At 47.2% G+C, this 24,721-nt stretch overlaps 2 protein-coding genes across 3 annotated transcripts in view; both read left to right on the forward strand.

The window, feature by feature from the left end:
* The window catches only part of LOC119374136 (26S proteasome regulatory subunit 10B), a 398,774-nt gene that overhangs the window by 151,814 nt on the left and 222,239 nt on the right, over window positions 1–24,721 (forward strand). The gene's annotated exons all lie outside the window — the stretch shown is intronic.
* LOC119374125 (protein Skeletor, isoforms B/C-like) overlaps window positions 5,380–24,721 on the forward strand; it is a 40,597-nt gene continuing 21,255 nt past the window's right edge. The window contains exons 1-4 of the mRNA XM_037644190.2: window positions 5,380–5,449; window positions 11,939–12,041; window positions 13,619–13,787; window positions 21,546–21,618. Of these exons, the coding sequence (XP_037500118.2) occupies window positions 5,427–5,449; window positions 11,939–12,041; window positions 13,619–13,787; window positions 21,546–21,618 (368 nt within the window). The 5' untranslated portion in view covers window positions 5,380–5,426. The remainder of the gene's footprint in view (window positions 5,450–11,938; window positions 12,042–13,618; window positions 13,788–21,545; window positions 21,619–24,721) is intronic.

Below are 24,721 nucleotides of genomic sequence, written 5' to 3' on the forward strand. Positions count from 1 at the left end.
TGTCCTAGCTTTGTTTGAATCTATTATTGCCCTTGAGAATGCTAACCTACTGTCTGTTTCACCTCTTTTACGTTGATGTTAACCTTGTTTTATGTATTTCATTGCTTACTGCGGTAAAACAATTTAACATTTGGTGCTCAAACGGTCTACCCTGCGATAATACCTTCGCAGCAACGCAGGTATTCTGTAAATAAACAAACATGGACGCTCGACGTGCATGTTGCCGTCGGCAGCTCCGTCACCGTCATGTTCCGTATAAAGTCCAAATCGATGACATCCTACTTTGCTTCGTACATATGTTCTTTGTGCGATTGAACGCGTTTGTGAGCTTCCGGCGGTCGCGACTAAAGCAGAGATTGAAGGGCGAGACAGACGGTACTATTTTCGATGCGATGCGACGTCCGACAAGGCGGTGGGGCAACCGGAATGGTGACGTTTCATTGCATCGGACCGCCGCATCGCATGCCCGGCGTGCATCAAACCGGGCAGATATTTTCGTCGCCGCGTCGGGCGGCTGCAGCCAATGACAGCTCGGGAGATGTGTGTCGTCACGCCGCTGGTGGCGCCCTCTCCCTGTCGCCGCTCCGTGGCCAAGGCGAGTCGGTGGAGTCTAGCCTCGGAGCATTTGCCAACATCGCCACTCGCGGCGGCGTGATAAATGTCGAGTACAGTTTGTTTGTGACGTGAAATAATTCGTGATTGAATATAGCGATGTTTGAGGTGTGCCATTTCTGCAATACAGTGCCCGTTTTGAAACCACTAGCGAGATCTCGAGTAGCGATGCAAGGCCATTTCACAGGTACACACAGAGACACCATCGTCTCGGCGAGCCGGCTCGCTTCGCTTGCACCTTTGCTCTTCACATCGATGACGTCGAGAAAGTTAATAGCGTATGCTAACGCATTACATGCGAGTACAAAACTTAATCATGTTGGCAAAAACAAGTGCTCTATGACGAGCTCGCGTGTGATTGAGAACGGCGTAGGCGACTGCCGGCGTCCGCCATGCTAGGTCTACCATCGGAGTCGTGAGTGACGGCGAGCTGTTGCGATGTGCTTGTCGTTCGCGAAGGCGTAGATTTAGTGATTATTTTTTATAGAACGAAGTTGTTTGTTTTGTGCTTCATTGCGAGGATACGAAGTCTTCTGAGTGTGCATGCCGAGGTGCCGTATGTGGGCGGAACCTACGGCTCATTGCTCGTTCGCTCCATGTGAGCTGAATCGTCGTGCGCCGCATGCCGGACCATCCGACGCCGCACGTCGCATCGTATGGAAAATCGTGCCGTCTGCCTCGGGCTTTAACTTTTTTCTGCACAGAATTGCATTTTGGCAGGAAGCAGTTTCATGCAAAAAACGGTACATCTTTGTGAGAAAATGATTTCCTCACAAGGAAAAAAAATGGCACCTTTAGTTCAAAAAATATGAGGTGGTCACCTCAGGTGACCACCATGCAGTAAGGGTCTACCAGTCAGTTTCGGTGGAAGTTTGCAAAACAGTGCTTTTTTCCCTGCAGGAGCACGGGCACATTGTGTATACCACACATCCATCTCAATCTTGAAGGCTCATTAAAGTATTTCGCAAAACTTCTCCTCTAAGCACCAACAAAAAATAACATATTACCAGCCTTCTAAGACCCTTCATGCACGGTGGTCCCTCTAGGTGACCACCAACTGCTTGGACTACGTGTCCGCAGTATTTGATAAATAAATAAATAAATAAATAAATAAATAAATAAATAAATAAATAAATAAATAAATACCTTCGGCGACACTTAGCTCTGTGCTGACTGGATACAGCTCTTAAATTCTGGATTCCTTGGTATTACCTATTTATACAACGTGTTGTCCTAAGCTATCAACATAATAAGAACCGGATATACTATCATTTCTGTAAAAATATGTCAGGTTCATCGCGTAGCACGCCTTGAAGACGACGGCAGCCGGATGAAAACAGACGTAACCGGTAACATTGAAGCCCAAACGAAGTGGCATCATCTCTGTCACTATGTTGAAAGCTTTAGAAACGCGCCGTATAAAATCTGACGCGAGGGTCTTGTGTGCTTCAAGAGGAAACAAATGAAAAAAAGCTGGTTACCTGGAGTGACCACCGTGCCGGAAAGAGTTAAGCGCCGGTTTTCTCCTTCATGCGAAAGCGCGTGGATCGCGTGCGCGCTGTGTTGACGGAGATCAGCCGACGGCTCGTACCTTAGTGCGTGCGTTGCTCTCGCCGCTTGCCTTGCATTGAAGCTACATACAGAACGAATGTTAACTTCCACCAGCGTTTTGCATAGTTACTCCGTATCGGATCCTAAAGAAGCCAGCCTTGAACGCTCCGCCTGGACTGGCTTGACTGATGCCAGTCGCGAAGCGCTGTTGTCGACAATAATACCCCGGTATGTTTGTATAGTATGTTAGCATGTATTGGTAACCTCTCGGCAACAGAACACAAAGCTACGTGGTGCTGGCGTCAATGAAACCGTTTCAGGACACGCTGCGGATCATTCGAGCTAAGCTTGCTGGCGACTCTACCAATCCGTTGCTATCGCATTCATTGCTTCGCCCTTGGGGCAAAACTGTGGCTTTTTTTTGTTCTATCCTTCGCATCCAATTTTCCGTCTCAGACTCTCTCGCCTTCTTTTTCACAACTCCTGTTTGCACATTTACGCTTTTAATTAGCCGCGTACTTTGTTGCCAACTGCTCTGATCTATTCTTCCACTCCATGCCACCTTTTCCAAGAACTGTTTTTTTTTTTTTGCACTCTGTTCATCGATTGTCTTTTCGTAAATATTCCTTATTCATTCTTCGCAACTAAATTTCCACTGTGCGCCTCGCACTTTTTACGAAGTCTAAAGCGCACCACCCTTCCCTGCTGGGGCGTAGCCAGGGGGGGGGTTGGGGGGGGTTGAAACCCCCCCCCCGATATTTTTCAATTTTGCTTGCGTATACGTAGGCCAAATAATTGATATCTGGAGTTTAACGTCCCACAACCACGATATGATTATGAGAGACGCCGTAGTGGAGGACTCCGGAAATTTCGACCACCTGGGATTCTTTAACGTGCACCTAAATCTAAGTACACGGGCCTCAGACATTTTCGCCTCCATCGAAAATGCAGCCGCCGCGGCCGGGATTCGATCCCGCGACCTTCGGGTCAGCAGTCGAGCGCCATAACCACTAGACCACCGTGGCGGGGTGGTAGGCCAAATAGAGCGTGGCAGTGCGCTGTCTACAGCATCGCGCACGATACCGGTTTTCCATTCGCTTGGGTGTGCGTGCAGCTCGTAAAATCGGGATACAGCGAAATGTAATTTAAAGAAAAACACTACTGCTCTTTGCTGTGCGTGAGCTAGAACAGGCGCCAAAATATCGAGCAGTTATTTGTGTCATATATTTCGTGCGTCGTAAGAAGGTATGCGCGGTGGGAACGACAAAAGTTTGCGGGAAAACGCCACCCTTGGCCCTGGGTCCACGACGGCTCCACTGACGCATTTCCGTCACGGATATGACGTTGTAAAATATAAAGACTAACATATGGCACAGAAAAAAACTAGAAGAAAAATTGTTACAGTGGCTTAGCTCGGCTATGCCAGGATAACGTAGCGTTAGCAAAGGTTCACCTAATTATTCTTAGCCTTCCTGATTGTCTACGATTAGCTTGATTATCATGCTTACTGCTGCTCCAATGACACACACACGGTATACGTATTATGTGGCACATGTATATTTATTTTCGGGATCCGATGAGTTAAGCTTCTCCGCTCTTCTGCGCCGTTGAGCAGCATTTGCGCTCTCCTTCTCCATGGCTATACCACACTGGCAAACGCCAGCCAGAGGCGCTATCAAGCGGCTCCAGCGCAGTGTGAGACGGTGACTGCACAGCGAAGGCGAATAGCTGCGCGAGCTCCGCCGCCAATACGTCTGCCAAGGCTACGACGTCACTCCTCTGGAAAGCGCAGATCGGCGGCGGCAGTGTCAGACGGCGACTGCACAGTGAAGGCGAATAGATGCGCGCGCGCCGGCGCCAATACGTCTGCTAACGCTACGATGTCACTGCTCTGGAAAGCGCAGACCGGCGGCGGCGAGTCGCGCGCGGCGGCGGCTCCGGTGCGTGACATCACTGATCCTCGCGCATGCGCACCACGACTCTTGAGAATCCACGCGAAACTGGCTCGGCTAGGCCAGTGTAGCTAGCTACAAAAGTTCCGTCACCGAGAGACCGAGAGTCGAACTTACGACCCCTCGATCACCAGCGCGCAGCGCGAAACGACTCCGCCACAGACACCATGTTCTTCGTCACACTAACGGCGTGCTATTTATATACACCATTTACCAGTGGCTGTACTCAGAGATCGGGGTACATCAGCGTGTTTTCGTTAACACTGGCGAGATGGCGCGAAGGGCTCGAAGGCCGTGCTTTAAAGGTCGTCGCCCCACGCGTTCAGATGAGCGTGCGCCTCTACAGGGCGTGGTCGCTCCTGCGCGCGCGCTTATCTTGTACGTCTCGCGCTCTCACCGCAAGTTTGCGTTGAAGTTAGAGAGAGCACGACGGTCACTTCGCTCACTGCAGCGGCCGCTTTTGCGAAAGGAGCTCGCTGCTCACAAATAAATAATTTACAACTGTTCGCTCTCATCCTGTGTATACGTGTGCATTCGTTTCATGCGTCCTGCTTTGTATTTGACCAGCGCGCTTTAACTGTCGAGCTGTGACAGTTGTTAGTTCGCGCTCATCCGGTGTATGTTCGTTCCGTGCGTCCTTTCTGCTTGAGCAGCGCGTTGCAAGTTATGTGCAAAAGTCACCGTCTCACACTGCGCTGGAGCCGCTTGATAGCGCCTCTGACTGGCGTTTGCCAGTGTGGTATAGCCATGGAGTAGGAGAGCGCAAATGCTGCTCAACGGCGCAGAAGAGCGGAGAAGCTTAACTCATCGGATCCCTAAAATAAATATACATGTGCCACATGATACGTATACCGTGTGTGTGTCATTGGAGCAGCAGTAAGCATGATAATCAAACATGCAAAATCGTAGTGTCCCTTTCTTGCCAACGCGTTAACACTGAGGCTAGCACAGCCGAACAAGGGAGCGACAGCTTAGTGCTGCCATTTTGTCTTCTACTAACCCTCCTCGAGAGGGCGCTCCTGAACTCCGCTTGGCGGCGCGACAGTCTATGGGCATTGCGAATACATTTCTGCATCTAGTCAGACAGAACGCGCAAGAGAGGGGGGAGGGGGGAGGGTATTTTTGGAAGGACTAATAGCACACAATGGGACGCAAGTCCCTTGCTCTGCAGTAGACGAGACGCCAAGCCTAGCATGCGCTATACATTACAGCGGACCTCGGTGGCAGAATATTCACTTTGCACTGTATCAATTCCATGCAGCGGCGCGCTTCTTGGCTGGGACAACCGAGAAGGTCGACGGCACTGGCGATATGCTGCCCGACGAAAAAGGAAGGTGCGTACACGTTTTGCCCATAAACGCATGTATTTATCTATTTTCTCTGCCTTACGAGGTCCTCAAGGTGTCCTCTACAAGCTGTTATTTTTTTTTATTTACAAAATACTGCAGGCCATGTGGCCCATGCAGGAGGGGCAGGTTACAACATAAATACACGTACAATGCACAATTTGGTATCATAAACAAGTCAGGTAAAGATAAAAACAACTCTAAATAAAAAATAATTAGGAAATAGTGAGGAAGTAATTCTGTATTGATTCAGTCGAGTCCAGATAACCAAAAGGTATCAGGTTCCATTCTTCTATGGTGCGGAGAAAAAAGGAATATTTAAAGAGTTTAAATCTGGCAACATAAGGGGAGAGTGTGAGGGAATGGGAATGACGGGTTTTCCTAGTCTCAGAAAGGGTTATGTAAGGACTGGGATCTGTAAAAAATTTACGATTTAACGAAGAATGAAGGAACTTCAGTCGGGATATTTTACGCCTCATTTGAAGTTTGTGAAAACCGTTAGAACGTATAAGATCAGTTACAGAATCCTCGCGGGCTGTATTTAGAAAAAATGAATCGCAGGCCTTTTCTCTGTATTCTTTAAAAAGTATTAATATTAGTTTTAGTGAAAGGATCCCAAATAATGCAGGCGTATTTTAATTTGGGTCTTATAAAAGTGGTATAGGCTAAAGCTTTCACGTCAGGGGATGCATGTTTAAGCTTGTGGCGACGTAGACATAATTTTCTGAAAGCTGAAGATGCGGTGTTAGAAATGTGGGTGCTCCAGTTGAGGTTGTTAGTAATGGTAACTCCAAGATATTTGTACTCGTCAACTTCAATCAAAGGGTATTGGCCAATGGAGTATGAAAACTTCAGGGGTACTGTTTTTTTAGTTAAACGCAGGAGCACAAACTTGGAAGAGTTTAGTTTCATGCCCCATTTATTGCTCCACTTAAAAATACTGTTTAAGGCTGCACTAAGCAAGAATTGGTCTTCAACTGTATTAATTTCGTTAAGAATAACGCAGTCGTCTGCGAAAAGACGAATATTTACTAGGGCTTGTATGACATCTACTATGTCGTTGCAATAAATAAGGAATAATAGCGGGCCAAGTACACTTCCCTGAGGGACGCCAGAGGTTACCGAGAAAGAATCAGATTGCTGTCTGTCAATCACAACACGCTGTTTCCGATGCATTAAATAAGCAGATATCCATGATAGGATGAAGCCAAGAAAACCAAGGAACTGTAATTTGCAGATTAATTTGTCATGAGGAACTACGTCAAAGGCCTTTTGAAAATCTAGAAATATAACGTCCATTTGGCCACCTCTGTCAAGAACAGAAGCGAAAGAATGTATGACCGTACTCAATTGGGTGATTGTCGAAAGACCCTTTCTGAAGGCATGTTGAAAGGCAGTTAGAATGTCATGCTCATTTAAGAAGTTATTAATGTAGTCCGCAACGATATGCTCAATTATTTTGCAAGAAGATGATAAAATAGAAATCGGACGGTAATTTAAGACCGAAGATGGGTCGGCCTTTTTTAAGATCGGTACAATGCGTGCAATTTTCCAATCAGGTGGAAGTATCGCGGATTCTAGAGAGGCCTGAAAGATTACGACGAGAAATTTACTTAGTGGTTCAGCGAAACGCCGGAGGAAGGATTTTGGAATGCTATCAGGACCGACGGAAGATTTCGTCTTCAATCGTAGAAGCATGTTAAGCACACCTTGTTGAGAAATATTGATACCTGAAGAGCAGGACCGTGAAATTTGAAAAGAAGGCTGAGTAGGCGGGGAGAAGACACTGTGAAAGTAGGCATTTAAAAGGTTACCAATGCTTTTGGGGTCGGTTATTGCAGTACCGTCGTGGGTAATGCTCGTTATCGATTTGTTTTGCTCCTTAATAAAGTTCCAAAACTTCTGCGGATCTTCCCTTATAAAATTAGTTAAAGTGTTGCTGAAATAAAACTTCTTTGCTTCTGTGATAGATTCTGACAAAGCCATACGAACATTGGTTAAATTAACGGCAGCAGCTCCTTTTTTTCGTGATCGTTTGGCTTTACGTTTTAACTGAATGGTACGTCTGTTCATCCAAGGTGTGTGTTTAATTGGCTTTACACGTTTGTTCGGTATGAACTGATCGATTCAGAATAAGCACATGACTTTAAACTTGGTCCAAAGCTCAAGGACGTCACTCGCGCGAAATTCACAAAAGCAAGATTCAAGATATTCTGTTATACTGATATCGTCAGCCCGTGCAAAATCTTTCACAATCACAGGTGGATGCGTGTCAGGCGTATGTTTAACATTCAGCGAAAAGTATACAGCAACAATATCACGGTCAGATAGGCCAGGCTCTACAGATACATGGTAATTAGCAAAGGAACGATCAAGAAAGACGAGATCAAGGAGAGAGCCGAGACCGGTTCCATGTCTGGTAGGCTCGCGAACTACTTGTACAAGATTGCGGCTAAGCATCATATCAAAAAGAACGTTTGCGTCACGTACAGAACCGGCACCCGATTTAATACGGTCCCAATCAATGCCTGGTAGGTTGAAACCACCAACCACCAGAAGTTTACTTTTATTGAATTGTGAAATGTGGTCACTAATTTTTAATAAATAATCAGGGGCTGAGTCAGGTGGCCTGTAAACGGCACATAAAATGAAGACATGACCATAAATGTTTAGCTTAACGCAGAGGCTTTCAGTGTCCTTCGATTGGATCACCGAAATTACCTGAACAGACGACTTCGCAACAATGGCCACACCACCACCCCTAGAAGTTCTATCTCGTCGAATTATTTTGTAGCCAGGTGGGATTATGTCCTTGTCGCTAACTTCATCGTGTAGCCAGGCTTCCGTTAAAACCACAACATGTGGGGAGTGCGACAAAAGAACCGATTCCAATTGATTAGTTTTATTCACTATACTGCGTGCGTTAATGTTCAGTAATCTAACAAGCCTTTTCTTGACTTGTCAAGTAGAATGTACATTGGCACGAGAACCAGAAGTTATCTCATGTTGGTTAGTTGTTTCATTCCAGATGAATACATCATTATCAATCCGTAGCTTATCGTGCTGAAGTGAAACTTTCTTTCCGAGCTACTTATCATGCTTCGTACTTTCCCATAATAGCTTACGTTTCTTCAAAGCGGCTTGAGAATAGTCATTCTGAACAAAAATGCTTGATCCCTTCAGCTTTGAAACATTCTTAAATATCGTTAGGCTACAACTACAGTGAATCGTTTGCAACAGAATTTTGAATCAAATCTCCTCGTACCAGGGAAGCTACTGGACACTAAATGATACCCTCCTCTCGACTTCGCCGAGTGGTCGAAGGGAGCTCCTCATTCCGTGGTCGTCCCTGTTCGTTACGCCAACCTCTTTATCTCCATAGCCCTACCCTTGCTTTCCTTTTTAACACGAAAGTGTTTTATGCCGGGGTCAACCAAGTACTTCCGTTGCCGGATATGGCGTTCATAAAATGGACGCCAACGGGTCAGAAAGAAAAAAATTGGCCGCGTATTTGCGTGCTTCTCTGCAAATGTCTTCGAAAGACGATAGTCTTGTGCCGGTCGTACTACACGAGACCTCCTCCTCTACGTTGAACCACCGCATCTGCCTCATAGCGTCGCATTTTCAGCGCAGCCTAAGAAACACTAGCATTTTCAGCGCAGCCTAAGAAACATTAGGGTCTTCAGGATTACTTATCTACGTATTTTCTATTAAAGGAACACACCACCTAATACTTACGTATTGATGCCGCGCCTCAAATATGCATAATATTTACTTTTTACTCGACAGTGTTCACAAGTATGAACGGCCGTACCAGTTCAAGGTGGGTGGGCGGTAAGCAAGTGGTTGAATTTTGGCCGGGTGGCTGAATCGGATGACAGACAGACAGACAAACAGACAGACCAAAATTTGTGCGCTTAAGTTCCCCGAGGAAGACTATCGTCTTTAAAAAACGAAGAAACGGATCCGCCGCTGGGAATTGAACCCACGATGCTGCGGCCGCGACGGTAAGCGCCCAATGCTAAACCAGCTAAGCTAGCTTGGCAGATGCTGGACCCCTCACGAACGCGCCTTATATCTTTCGCACATTCTCTCTCGCACGGTGCTCTCTGTTGGGGGTGTAGATAGGCGAGGCGGAATGGGGGTGGTGCCGCCGTCTGTGAGACGTGAAAAGAAGTAATGCGTCACAATCGACACTTAACTAGCTCTTACTCCGAGATTGCGCGCGATATCGGAGGTCATGGTTAAAGCGTTTTCGATACCAGCAAGGGACACTGACCGCGCTGGCGTCGCCGAGGCACCCTAGACGCAGTACATACTTTGCCTTCGTTTCGTGTTAGCGTGCGCCGGCTCATCGGAGTAGTGCAGCTTCCACGTGCACCAACGGGATTTCTCCGCCGCCGACTACTTCGATTGCGAGAGCACAGACTAACAAAACTACCATTGTGGACTACCATTGGGTGTTCAAACTGCAATGTATAACCCCTCCCCCTCCCACCACTGTAATGCCTAAATGGCGCTGTGGGTACGAGAGTAAATAAAAAAAAATTTACTGCTGAATACGTGTTGCAGAAAGGACACGATTTCGACGGGCGAAAGTCGTGCCTTGGTGGAGCGAGACAGAGGCCAGCGGGACTCACGAGTTCGCGGCTCAAGCTAAGAACCCCTACGAACTAGGCGTCAACATGGGTGCATCCACGCCAGTCGGTGCTATAGCTGCCAAACACGAATAGACATTGTACAAGCTCTCATATATCATTACGGAATAAGCACTACTACTGTGTAGATACGTTTCACTTACGTGTTATACCGATTCCTATGACGGAGGGATCAACCATGTTTTTTCTCCTGTGCGCGCACGCTACTCTCCTACTCCTCCCCTCTTTAATTCCCGGGATTTTGGGGAAATCTGTAATGGGCGCCATCTCTTGGCGGCAGCAACGTGTCCTGCCGTAACAGACTGGGAAATAGACGAGAACAAAAGAGCTCGTTACCAAAAAGGACTCCCTGTTCTATACAGAAGAGACCAACTGGATGATTTTAGTAAAATTGCAGTATCGCAGCACAAAGCGTGTGGCTTCCCCAGGACAGTTCAACTCCGCCCATTCGAAACACTAGGGTGCGCATTGCAACGTATTAAACACTCAGGGAAGCCACGCGATTTGTAGTGCGACACTGCAATTCTAGCAGAATGTTCCAGTGGGTATGTCCTGTATAGAACCTTTATGGTAACTAGCTTTCTTCGTCAGATATAATCTTTTTTCTATTTCCCCTTCAGTTACGGCTGGCCGCCGCTGCCACCGGCGAGAGATGGCGCTACGTGTGCATGTCCAGAAATCCTGGTCATAATCAGAGAACGAGCAAGTCGTACGTAAAGCCGTTGCTAAGGGAGGCCCTGAACGAAGACAAGTCGACTTGTCGGAACATTGACCCCAGTGACATTCGCTGTTCGACGATTTCTGATCACTTAAGCCATAGGTCGGAAAACTCACTCATGAGTCGACTCACTCAGACTCAAGTCAAGCCGTGAGTCTGAGTTTGAGTGAGTCCGGGCGAGTAATATTTTGGTGAGTTTGAGTCCGAGTGAGTCCACTTGAGGAAAGTTTCAGTGAGATTGAGTCCGAGTGTGTCTGGCTGAGGAAACTTTTGATGAGTCTGAGTCCGAGCGAGCCCTGAGAGCAGAATATATTTGTCGAGTGAGTCTGAGTGAGCTCCAACTCTTTTGCCGACCTATGCTTCAAGCCTCCGTCTTACCCTTAACGCCTGTCCTACAGCGTGTGGTGACATAGTTTCATTTTGTTTCTTGTGTGTTCCTTTATATGGACACGAGTATACTGACACACGCACTTGTTCCCTCTTTTCCACAGTAACCGGTTTCCACCAGTTCAAACTATTATGCAAAGTATGATGCTCAGCGCAAGCCACGCATGAATGTATCGGCACCTTCCCCGGTGTTTCCCATCGCTGTAATCAGATTCTAGCAGTAGCGCTGGAACGTTGTACGATGACGTATGCACAGGAGCGTTTCACACATGGGCAATATTTCCGACGAGGACGCTGACGTTGTATCGCGAGTATAGGTGATTGCACTGACGTCATGGAAACTGCCGTGTTGGTGTGCCAACATGGTGGGACGCAATGTTTGGGATGTCACGTTTCATGTCACCGGTGCATTGCGTGCAGGTTCTTTCGTTATTCATGAGCAGAGGCCATAAACGCCCCAGCCGCTTCGTTATCACGTTGAGGCAGGTTAACCACAGCGTTATTATGCCACTTAGACGTCATCAAAGCCGCCATGTTTGGGTACAAGGCCGTTAAGAACCTGCGTCTATGACGTCAGGTGCGAGTTATCAATATTGTTTTGCTGGGTGCAAGCTTCGCCAATGAAAGTTGCATCTTTAGCGATTTGGCTGCTGCGTTTTTCGCCGTTACAACCACGTGACTAATTGTAATCAATGGCTATGGTGACTCTTGCAGCACGGATTTCCTGAAACGATACAGCGGCGCCGTAGTGTACCTCACTCTTCCCCACAAGATCACCGACTACAAGTCTATTGGCGTTTATTGCACGAAAGCATCGGTAAGTGGCGCATTGTTTGTGATCGTGCCGCGGTTTCCTATTCCGCGGGCAACTGAGTTATGAACACGAGCGAGCACAAGCACAAAAATGTCCGCTGACAAGTGTCACACCTCACGTGCAGTATATTCGCATTAATCCGAAGAGCGCTACATACAAAATTTAACAGCAGCGAAGCCCGAGAAAACTTCCGATTCTATAGCGCAAAAGCTCAGCAATAATAATAAGTCACTAGGTCCTTGGCCACTGTACCGCGAATCAAACCCACGTCCTCGAACTTCGCAGTGTAACACCTTACGTGCTAAGCTACCATGGTGGGTGTCTCCCGCTCATTGATCACCAACCTTTAGAGGTTGTCTATATTATGTGCGAGCTCACGTCTTGGCCCGAACGATGAACGGCGAAGAGGGAGCGGTTCCGCCGTGGCCTGACGCACGCATACGGATAGTGCCGTTTCCTTTAAGTATGGATTTATTTTGGCTAACTTTGGCTATCCCGTAGGCTAACTAAATTGTTGCTACGTTCGTCCTGTGTTGGATGATTATTGGCAAATTTCGGCTGCTTTGCCGTGCGTAGTTAAGCGATATGGCTCTGTAGTGTAGAGGTACGAACGGGAATAAGAACTTGACAGGCTGGCCGTTGTTTCGATAGGTGGCCCGATCGTTGTTAAAGGCACTGGTGCGTTAACTTAAAAAGGGTTAGTCCGTGACGATGAAGTGCCTTTGACGAAAACCGGGCTACCCATCCAAACGTCAGCCAGCCTGTATGAGGCCCTCATAGCGCGTGTACATCGCGTTGTTTTCATCCATCCTGTTTTCCTTTTACTTTGAACTTGCGTGGTGACTAATGTGCTCGACCATGCAAAGAGTTGATAACGCTAATGTAGGCTATCCGCTGTTGTAATAGCAAAATTCTATTGACTAATTGACATCTTTATTAGCCGACACCTACACAAAGAACTAAAGTTTTGAGATTGTAATGTTTGTTTCAGTTAGTTAAAGGTTAAGTTAGACGTATCCCAGATACTTCACTTCATTACAAGATGTGCTACAAGGCAGAGACACGCCTTGACACTAACCCCTTTCTCCACCCGCAATAACGCTTTCAAATATACTCGTTTTTCCCTAGGACAATTGCGCAATGGAATAAACTTGTTAACGAAGTTTTTTCACAGCCATCCTTTTGTTGTGCACCTCTAGTAGTAATTATCTGAATTCCGTTACATGTGCTTGTTTATTTGAATCACTTTAGCTATCATCCTCCAGTAGTGATTATCTTGGACGTAGTGCTGATTTCATGATATGCCCTTGTGCCTGTTTATTGTGAATCAATGTTTTTTTTTCGAAAGCGTCTACTTAGCTAACCTGTATTTATTCTTATTTGTTTGCCAATTTCTTAATTCAGCAAACATATACACCCTCAGCTGAAACCCTAAGTGATGGTTCCATTATTCATAAATGAACAAAAGTAACTCAATGATGCTCTCGCGCATACATAGAAGACAAGATGTGTTGGCCCATGCCGGATTTTATTTTTGTTTATTTTTTCCTCATGGCATCTTGTCGGTGGGTGCAACGCAGGCTGACTTCGGCCACGTGAAGGTGCCTGACACATTTGTGCTGCCAAAAGAACAGAGCCTGGGCAAGCTGAACACGAAACAGGGGAAAGTCGGCGCGGACGACGTCACGCTCAAGGACAACGGTACGATGGTGCTCAAGCAGTTCGAGTACGACGCTGGCTGCCAAGGCTGTGAGTACAAAACCACAAGTCCTGCTCTAGCGTGCCCTCCCACGCCACGCGTGCACCTCCCCACCTCGCATCTTCCTTGGCCTTGTTACAGCTGCAGTGGAAAAAATGAAAAAATTGATAATACACAATCTCCGTCAGTAGCTCGAAGCCACAAGGAAATCCGTACTGATTTTTCAAGGAGAGCTTCTAGTTTGAAAATAAATTCCGAAATTTCTCTGGTCCGGGGATCGAACGCGGGACCAACGCAATTCCAGAACGGTGCTCTACCAGCTAGGCTAGCCAAGCTTTTTTTTTCCTTTATTGCCACCGTTGCATACAGAAAAAAATTAGCACTCCTTAACAAGGGTACAAACACCGGACTGGCTGCAGCTGGTTTTATTTGAAAACGTTTCATCTCAGTCAACCCGTTGAATAACGGCATCCGTTCGGGTCGTTCTTCCCTTGAATGGTACACATCTCTTGCATATATAGTATGCTTTCTGTGAAGCATTCCTGCCGATCGGGCACCTTTTTTGACGTGGCGCGAAGCCATTCTTGTTCTCCATACGCTGTGAACCATGAGCAACATATAAACATGCCATAAGGCACATCTTGATTTTCTATAGCCAGAAATGTGATACCGTATGGCATGATAGGCATTTCCCTTTTGAAGGTGCACCGCAAAATAAATGTCTCACAACACAGACACCGAACAGTGAAGAAAAATGTGGTTGACAGCCTCGGGTTTTCTGCAGATAAGGCAATCATTGGGCTAGCCAAGGTGCTTAGTAATTCACAGCGCGAGAACGAATTAGTGAACAACTCGAAGCACATGGGCACAATATTGCAAATGAGTTCTGCGGAGTCTCACAAAGCAGCTGAAAGGTTATGAAAGGGACACTTGACGACCACCCGTCTGTAGCACGAAGCCAAGTAAAGAGATTAGCAAAAGTGATCATAAAGCGGAGTGGCAGTACGTCCGACGCCATTGTTCCCAAGCATGCCAACGGGGAGCTTTAGAAAAGCGTTCACGCTACACTCCACCCATACCTGCGTACGCATTTTCCACACAAACGCGTAGCGGGAGCGCGCGGAACGATTGTGCGAGCAGCGGCACGTAGAACGCCTCTCTCGGTTAAGGCGCGTTCACACAGGGGACCCATTCGCCGTCCACAGCGAGGGAAATTCTCGCGCCGCCTAAATTCCGCATCGTTCGCGCGCGCCCGGAAAACGCGGCCGCACCGCCAAAACAGGGGCTTAGCCAGAAATTTTTTTCGGGGGGGTTCAACCATAGTTTATGTATGTTCATACGTGCGTTTGTATGTGTGCGTGTATATGTACGCAAGCAAAACTGAAAAATTTCGGGGGGGGGGGGGTGAACCCCAACACCCCCCCCCCCCCCCCTGGCTACGCCCCTGCGCCGAAAGCGGTTGTCGTCCACCTCGAATCTATGAAGTGGCCGTCGCGCGCTCTGCAACTCGTTAGCTCCAAGCTGATGTCCTTGTTTGCTTTATATGTATGTCTTTAAGCTTCGACAGCGAAGAATTCGTGTCGTTTCGGCACCGTTTTCGAGAGCCATTCTCAAATATTCGATGTTGTAGTGTTAGCGAGTGGCGATGGGTGCTCCCGCAATCTCGGAGGACATAGATTACGCGCCGGTCAGTTGTTTTTTTAACACAAAAGTGTTTGATGCCGGGGTCCACCAAGACTTCACTGACGTATTCCCGTCGTGGATATGACGTTGTAAAATATACAATAACAGATTACAAAGAAAACCCTAGAAGAAAAAAAATTGGCCGCGTATCTGCGTGCTTCGCTGCAAATGTCGTCGAAAGACGATAGTCTTCTGCCGGTCGTACTACATGAGTCCTCCTCCTCTATGTTGAATTGCCGCATCTGGCTCATCGCATCGCATTTTCAGCGCAGCCTAAGCAGCACTAGGGTCTTTAGAATTACGTATCTGTGTGTTTTCGAGTAAAGGAGCACACCACCTAATACTTTCGTATTTATGTTCAGCCTCAGATATGCGTAATATTTGCTTTTTGATTGGCAATGTTCACAAATATGAACGCAGCTACCAGTTCAAGATGGCTGGGCGTTCAGCAAGCGCTTAAATTTTGCCTGGGTGGCTGAATCGTGTGACAGACAGACAGACAAACAGACTAAAAGTTCTGCATTCAAGTATTCCAAGAAAGACTGTGGTCTTTAACAGTTCCGTCGCCGGGAACTGAACCCACGAGCTGCGCTCCGCAGCGTGCGGCGCGAAACAACTCGGCCACAAATCCTACCTTCTTCAGCATACTTTTATATCTTATATAAAATTCTACGTATTTCAGCAAATCTATTTTCTTCGGCATACTTTTATATTTCTTATTTATAACACCATTTACCGCTGGCGGTACGCAGAGCCCGGAGGCACTTGTTTTCGTTATCACCAGTGAGATGGCGCGAAAGGCGCGAAGGGCGGGCTTTAAAAGTCGTCGCCCCGCTCGTAGCGACACGTGCCGCACCCCCACCTGTACCTCGCCCTACAAGTCATGGTTGCCCGTGCGCGCGCTTATCTTGTGATGGGGGGAGGTTTCACATCTTGTGCTTTCACCGCAAGCTTGCGTTGAAGTTACAGAGTGCACTAAGGTCACTTCGCTCGCTGCAGCGGCCAAGTTTGCTGAAGGAGCGCGCTGCTCAAACACAAAGAAGTAACTGTGACAGTTAGTTCGCGCTCATCCTGTGCGTGTTCTTTTCGTGCGTCCTTTGTGCTTGAGCAGCACCCTGCAAGTTTCAAGCTGCTTACCGTTCTTCGCGTGACATTGCAATTTGTTGCTATCGCACTCATTGGTTCGCCCCTTGCGGCAAAACAATGCACAATAAACGTTCAACTACTTCGACGAGGACACGTTTCACTTTCGTGTCATAGCGATTCCTATGACGGAAGGATCAGCCATGTTTTTCATATTCCATAGCTGGCGCCACTTGACGTGGCTGCAGCTATTGCACACGCTATCCGAGATTTACGCCTTTGCGCTAGCGGAATACTGGGCAGAAAAGAAAACGCTGTTAAATCGATTGAGCGGAGAGTGACTATGTGTCTGTTCACTTTGCTTCGGCGTCGTTTGGCAGGCAAGCTGGCCGCAGGACGGTAAGGCGCGCATGTCTGAAAATCGAGCTGTGTCGAGCGGACTGATGAAATTTGTCTGAACTAATAGGGACAGCTGGGCGAGTTGGTAACCGTTCATTATGAAATGAAGCGAGAAAAAAAAAAGGCAGTAGGGAGTAACGAATGAGCCTTTCTTCCTGTCTTATTAAAGCGAAAGCCTTAAATGCCTCGTCAAACGTGAAATTTGGCCATCGGCGTCCCGCATCGGTGGCGTCAGCGTCCCGCGGCGTCGGGGACAAGGGCTGCAAAAAAATCATCATCACATGATGACGCCACTGACGTAACACGAGGACGTCATCATACATCGTAGCTTCATCCAAAGTGGTCCGATCATGGAGGCAGTGCAAGTGAGGTGCCTCCAATCTTTGAGGCAGTGCAAAACTACATTAGGTGCAGAAAGCTTTCGCACGGTGGCGGGCCGTGATAAAAAAAATCGACGGAAAAACTGAGAAGAAAAAGAAGATGGCCTTCGAGTCGTCTTAACTGAATGCATAAGAGACCTTGTGAGCTTTTTTTTTTGTTCCTGCCTGCTGTCCTTTCTTTCGCGCGTTATTTCATGATACATGCTAATAAATAATTGCATATGAAATGCAATTCTTGCTTAATGGCGAGGTTGGCGGCATGGTTGCGGGTATAAAACCAAGAAAATTGCCAGACAATTAGAAAAACTCGCCTGAATGTAGCCAACTTGAGCCAAGGGCAACAAATGTAGCCAAAAGTAGCCACGCGCGTTTCAGAACAGCGGCAACACTTTCATTTAAATGAATAAATGCAAAAGCCTCCAGGCCAAGCTGTTAATAGGTAGAGCATGAACGCTTCAAAATCGGAATTGCTGCAGATTCAAGCATAAAGTGCTGATTCAGCAATCATTTCGTGCAGGATGACGAAGTTCCTTGCGCTGTTGCTAAAATAACACTCTCTTCACGTATCCTGCCTGGCTTTTCTTAAATGACTAGAAGGAACGGTCTAGTGGCAACAACAAAATTTAATACAGTATCAGTGGGCTCAAAATCTCAGTTGCTGAGAATGAACCATAAATTGTATTTTCTCAATCATCTCATTCGTGATGACGAAGTACGCGCAGTGAATATACTTGAGATGCAGTCCGTGTCAAATCTTATGCAATGACACAAGCAGTTCGTCGGATATACGACTTCTAATTTCGATGAGTGTAGAGAACCCTGGATGCGGATAGCTTGCAATTCCAATTAAGGATTAAGGTCGCATTCAGCGTAGCTACGCGGTCTGCAATATTAGGGTCCAAGGAACAGTTTTCTTCGCGCCCCAACCACTTATCCAAAAGCCATTTATTTTGTGTCACGCAAGTGCCGAGTTCAGTTTTAGGAAATGAAAACACGCCTTGGACGCCGCGTTCTGACTCCGCATACTTGTATGCCAGCGGCTGCGACATCACGAGACATTGATAATTTGGCTCGAATCGAGCGAACGAGAAAGCAGGCAAAAAACAGCCAAGTAGCAAAGTTTTTTTTTTTTTTTTGCCGCCAGCGGCCCTAAAAGGTAGGCAAACGGGAGCAAAGCAGCCAAACCTGGCAATTCTAGTCGGCAGCCAGAGAGCAGCCCATCGTCCTGAAGTCTATTTGCCGTTTTCGAGCTCCGGCCAATTGTCACTGGCGCTAATCTTACTCCACTGCGGCTTTGCTAGTGAAATGCACGCGTATTGGACACGAGAAGATGAAGCATATGGCAACTGCACTACTGTTAATCCTGACGAAGTGCGTGTACCACGGGCACCCAGCGAATCCCGCTCCTAGAATTCCCACTGCTCCGTTTACCAAAGCGTCAATGACGCCAATGTGTTTAGGTAAGCATGCAGGGTTTCCCCGGCACGAGTAGAATCTTGTTAGGGAGATACACAAACTCGGTGTGCGACATGTACGCTACCTTTTGCTGCGCTTTATCGACTTCCTGCTTGTTACGGCACTTGACATACGCGTCGTCTGCAGCGAGTTCCGTCAGGATGTTTCCCCCATCAGATGTAGTCACGTAGCGACGCAGCAGGGGCAGGGGCATTCGCTCGCTCGGCGCCCTTTCTTGCATCCCGCTTACGCCCCGCCGGAGTCAGTCCCATGTTTCCGAAAGGTTTTAGCGATATTAAGTTAATTAATGCGATTAATTGTTGGCTATTTCTGTTAATTATATTATTCTATACCTTGTTCGTTCATTTTAAGCCGGGTTTGAGCATTGCTAGCCTTGTTACGGCCTGTTTTGAGCGCTTTACTCTTAGCGTGGTCACGCCACATGAGATGGATGCACGACAATCCGGGCCCCGTACGTGCTCCGCTCTTAAAACTAGCCACAAAAATATCCACAGAGACTTGAGAAAGGCCAGGGCCACACAAGAACAGACGCAGAGACGCCAAACGCAGTCTGGGTTTCGTCTCTCACTCTCTCTCCCTCTGCGTGTTTGTGTGTGTGTCTGTATGTGTGTGCGTGGTCATGCGTACGTGTGTGTGTGTGTGTGTGTGTGTGTGTGTGTGTGTGTGTGTGTGTGTGTGTGTGTGTGTGTGTGTGTGTGTGTGCGCGTGCGTGTGTGTGTGTGTGTGTGAGTGTGTGTGTGTGTGTGTGTGTGTGTGTGTGTGTGTGTGTGTGTGTGTGTGTGTGCGCGCGCTTGCGTGCGTGCGTGCGTGTGTGTACGCGTGTGTTTGTGCATGTGAGAAAGAGAGACTGCGCTATTAAAATGATAAGCAGAGTCTACCAACAAGCCCTGAAGTAACGCTTTCCGAACACACCGTCCACTTATGACTGAACGATAACATAATAAATAGCGTGAAAGACAACATAGCTCTAACAGGAAGAATCGCCGTTATAAGCCAGGGGTCTCAAAACCGCCTCAGTTAGCGGGCTGCAGTCACGGTGCCGCAAGGGCCGTCACATTGAAGAATGTATGAGCAGGAGGGGGGATGTATTCTGTACAAAATATCGGCTGACGTTGCAATTTGTAAGGCCTCTGCCATATCTCGTGTATGGGTCATTTCTGAAGGAGATTTCGCGTCGGGCTTCCCGGCACATGTCGATACCCTTCTCCGGAATCATTAAGATCTGAACGCCAATTCTGAAATGTCCAACTTTTTTCTCGTGGTTATGTTTGAACTAGGGGTGTGCGAATATTCGAAAGTTTCGAATATTCGTCGAATATTACATTCGAATATTCGTATTCGATTCGAAAAACGTGTATTCGAAAAGTTTCGAATATTCTATAACTTCGAATATTCGAAAAATCCGAATATGCGATTCGATTATCATGCATAAAATAAGTCGTCTTCCACATTTCTGCTGCGTTCGTATAGCTAAAAACATTGCCGAGAGGAGCGATAAACATCGTAAGTACACGGAGGCACGATATCTGCCTGCGACGAGCGTCCCAATACGTATGATTTATTGCTGGTGCATCTCCGACGTGCCGCGCTGTTGGCGATCATGTAACCGTACATTTTCAATATTATGCGGCCGTAACGTGCCGCACTACCACTCGTACGCTATGCGGGACCACTTCTGAAGAAAGACAGTGACCCATGTGACTAGTGGCGGACTGTAGGCACCTTCAGATACCCCAGTCTGGCAAAACTTTGCCCCATGTACCTCCCTATACCAGCCACTTCTGTTCCAAGCGAGCGTGCCTTTTCAGTGGCAGGGGGAGTTGTCTCTGTTAGAAGGGAGCGCCGGCTGCCTGATCATGTGGAGCAACTCATATTTCTTCATGATAACATCTAGTCATTACTTTCATTGTGCAGTGATATTTGCTTGCGTTGTGATGTGCGTTGTGCTAGCCTGGACATTGTGTTCTGGAGATAGCTGTGTATGTTTTGTTGCCAGTCAGGCTGTTAATGTTTTTTTTTCGAATAGCTACATGTTAAATAAAATATTGTTACTGTGGAGGCATTTTTCCTTTGATATTCGATTCGATATTCGAAGGTGGATATTCGTATTCGATTCGTATTCGAAAAATTTGATATTCGCACACCCCTAGTTTGAACACATGGTGACCGCACGGGACGCTGTACTGAAAAAAATGTTTGAAACCAGTCCTATGTGTTTAGCTCATAAACATGCTTTTAAAGAAAGAAAAAATAATGTGGGACGAAGGCAGTCATGTGCGGGCCGGGCCGCGTCCGCCGCGGTGGAGCAGTGGTTGCGGTGCTCCGCTGCTGACCCGAAGTTCGCGGGTTCGATCCCGGCCGCGGCGGTTCCATTTCGATCTCGAGGCGAAATGCTAGAGGCCCGTTTACTATGAGATGTCAGTGCACGTTAAAGAACGCCAGATGGTCGAAATTTCCGGAGCCCTCCTGAACAGCGTCTCTCGTAATCATATCGTGGTTCTGGGACGTAACACCCAAGATATTAATAACTGCGGGCCGGGCCGCTAGCGAAGGTTCCGCGGGCCGCATGTTTGAGACCCGCTAACCAGCTCTTCACTTCGTGCTGTCGCTATATAAGACCGGCCGAATAAGCTGCCGGTTTCTGCATGCGTAACAATGTTTACTGCACCAAGCGCACGACTGCATTTATCAAAATATGAAGTGTTTGAGTTGTAAAAGGATCTTGGTACATATTTATTTTCTGGCAATGCGATTTTTTACTAATTTTTTCTTTTTTTTCTCCAACAGCCGCCTTCTTCATGGCAGGGGCGGTGAAGAACGCAAAAGCGGCTGATATGACCAAGCTGCTGTACAAGGGAAAGTACGAGGAGCTTTCTTTTTTTTTCTTGCTGGACTGCTGTGCTCCGTGTTTTGTGTTTGAGCTTTTTTTTTTAATCGTGCACTAAACGTAACGTCGTGAGCACAAACTTGGGTATCATAACGACCGCAGAAGTAAGGAGAGCCGAGCTGGTTGATAAGAATGCTTGTGCTGATAAGAATGCTTGTGCTGATAAGAATGCTGATAAGAATGGTTGTGAGGCTAAAGAGACGACACGTTCGTGGCGTCTCGCTAGCCTGTGTCGCTGTATTTGTTCCGATGTTCCACAATGCAATTAGACCACCCAGAAGAAATTTAAAAAAAAACGATTGCTTTAGCGTAGCCGTTTGGCGTGAAATTGCTTGAACACATTCCATCGCTAAATACAGCGCGCTGATGATGGCAGTACTCGATTTCAAGCTACATACTCACGATGCAATGAAAAAAAAAATACTATATCATTGGGGCTCCGGCAACACTGGGTGCGCCGCCATTTTTTGCTGGGCACAATCGCGGAATGGTCTGCTGGCGGTTCCATGAGGAGAGGCCACGGAGAGACTTGGCCTCAGTCGTTGGCGAAGCTTTCGGACCAAGAAAATGCGGCCGTTTACTTCGTCATCCCGCGGCGAAGGGTCAGTTGACCTCACTGGGCTTGGAAAAATCGACGAGAACACAATATCGGAGTTCTGCGCGCTTAAAAACTAATCAGGACGGCAGCTGCAAGAACTTCGCAAAGTCGACCTGTTGGTTTTCTATTGGCATGCGCTTGCCATCTGAGGTAGGCGTTCAAGAAAAGTGTTCGTTGCGGAGGAGATGGGACTGTCAAACTTCTAAGACAACATTGCTCTGCTATACATATCCATTTTATTTCCCACTGCAATTACATACACGCGTCATAAGCACTCGTCAGATATCGACGCCACGTTGTTTCAGCACGACCTGTGCAACGCTGTGCTGCTTTCCTCGGCTCATTTCTTCAGCCACAAATATCTCTATATCCTTCGGAATAGCGTGTGTCAGAGTTTATTCAAAATAACCAAGGCATGGACATGTGCATTACGCGGTGCGCCACAAAGCGAGAAAACCAAACATACTGATCGCGGGTTTTAACTGCATACAATTAGAGCGGCCTGAGTAATGCTCTTTTACTGCACACTGGCAGTTTATAATGCCTTGTAGTCGTAATATATCGCGCGGATTTAGTATTGTCGTACTGGCTGTACGTGTGCGTTCATTCACATATCTTTTTTTTTAATTATTGCGCTCTTTGCTTTCGAATCCCATGGCGGATTTGCATTGCCGTGGCTATTGCCAACAACATACGGGGGCCCGTGATAGGCGGAAGTATGAGTGCGATGATCTACCGAACAAACAGCTCCATCTACTGTACGGCTCCGTAGCTCTTAGCTCCGTGCTCGCAGCGCACGCTCACCGAAGAAAGCAAAAGAGAAATAAAAGGGGATGGATAAGGGGGTGTAAGGCGAAGGGCAAACGCGGCATGCGGACTTTGTACTTCGGCGCACAATGCTTTGCAAAGCTTGCAAAGAGATGACAGTAGGGATTTCTGCGCCGGCCGAACCTCGCGTGGCGGCACTAACATTCCGCGGACGCGCGCAGCAGCGTCTGTGGCACTGCTTACGCACGTTTATATACGTAAATCATCGCTTTTGTCGATCTGCAACACCGAAAAGCTAATGTCGATCAGTCATGCTTTCTCGCGCGTGTGCGAAGTCGGTCGTCTGTTTTAAAATGCATATATCGTAATATTATTCTGCGAGACTAGCTTACGTTGCAGGCGAGCAACTACATTACCCGGAGAATTTAGAACTGAGGTTAGGAGCGCCTTTGCGCGCGCAGACCATTTCCGAACCTAAGCACAATGCCGATCTTGTTGACGAAACAAGTTCGCGTCGGTACTTTCTTTTTCTTCGATCAGGTAACTGAAAAATTAATGTAACCTTGTTCCCGGCATTGTCAGGGCTCCCTCGTTGCTTGAACAGCGCACGAAACAATGGGAAGTCACCGCAGAACGAAGGTAAAAAGTCAGCAGATAGCAGTGTTGGCGGTAACGCGTTACAAGTAACGGCGTTACCGGTAAGGCGTTACTTTTTTCACTAACTTAGTAACGTACTCGTTACTATTTTGGAACAGTAACGGGTAACGTACGTTACCATTTTTCGGTAACGCGACGTACGACGTTACTCGTTACTTTCTATTCCAATGATCTCAAACTTCACACAAAATCTTTCCGCCTCGTAGGAGCTATACTTTCCCAGAGCTCTCCCCGACGTTATTTCGTCGCAGTGGCGTACTGTTGTCAGCCCGCCAACCGTTGACAAAGCGACCACGCGCGGGGTCCTTTGTTGCGCGGGGAACATTTCATTGGGGTGCAAATTTTCGAAATTTCTTATATGTATCTCTTTCGGCTACCGTGCTATCGAGGTTCAGGTTGTCGTTGATCGTCGATGAATCGAAGCGAAATGCGGTCCTCGTAACCGTAAAAACCGAGCTGTCGAGATTTTCTTGGCCTGCGGAGACCAAGACTCGGGGTATAGCGGCCTGCCTTATTTCAACGATGACTTCTTCGGAAATGCATTCTCAACAACATCGCCAACTGCAGATGAATGACTGTCTCAGTGTAATGATGCACCTTTGGTGCATCATTACATCGCGCTGAGTGGGTTCAAGGAAAACCCGCGCCTTCACCAGCTTTTTGGGAAAGTGAAATCAGGAGTTCCACAAAGCGTGTCCGTCGAGCGCCTATTTAGCGTAGGTGCGGACGTATTCACCAAGAAATGAGGCAAGCTGTCCGATGACAGCTTTGAAATGCAACTGCGTCTTTCATTTAGAAAGTTGCAGTTACATTAGGAAGTTGTTCGTGCAATATACTTTGACACTGCTTATAAACTTCGTTTTCAAAATTAGTTTCTCGTCTTGCTTTCTGGAGCTGCGATTAGCTTTCTGGCTATTGAATTCCTGAGGAAGCGAGGCTGACCCTGAACAGCTTCACATACACAGTCGCGATTTTTTGCGGTAATTATGCAAGTTAAATTGAAAAAAAAAAACAATTGCACGCAAATAATTTTTGCCGGATTTTTGTCATTTA

Source organism: Rhipicephalus sanguineus, chromosome 11 (genome assembly GCF_013339695.2).
Source record: "Rhipicephalus sanguineus isolate Rsan-2018 chromosome 11, BIME_Rsan_1.4, whole genome shotgun sequence".
Lineage (NCBI taxonomy): Eukaryota > Metazoa > Arthropoda > Arachnida > Ixodida > Ixodidae > Rhipicephalus > Rhipicephalus sanguineus.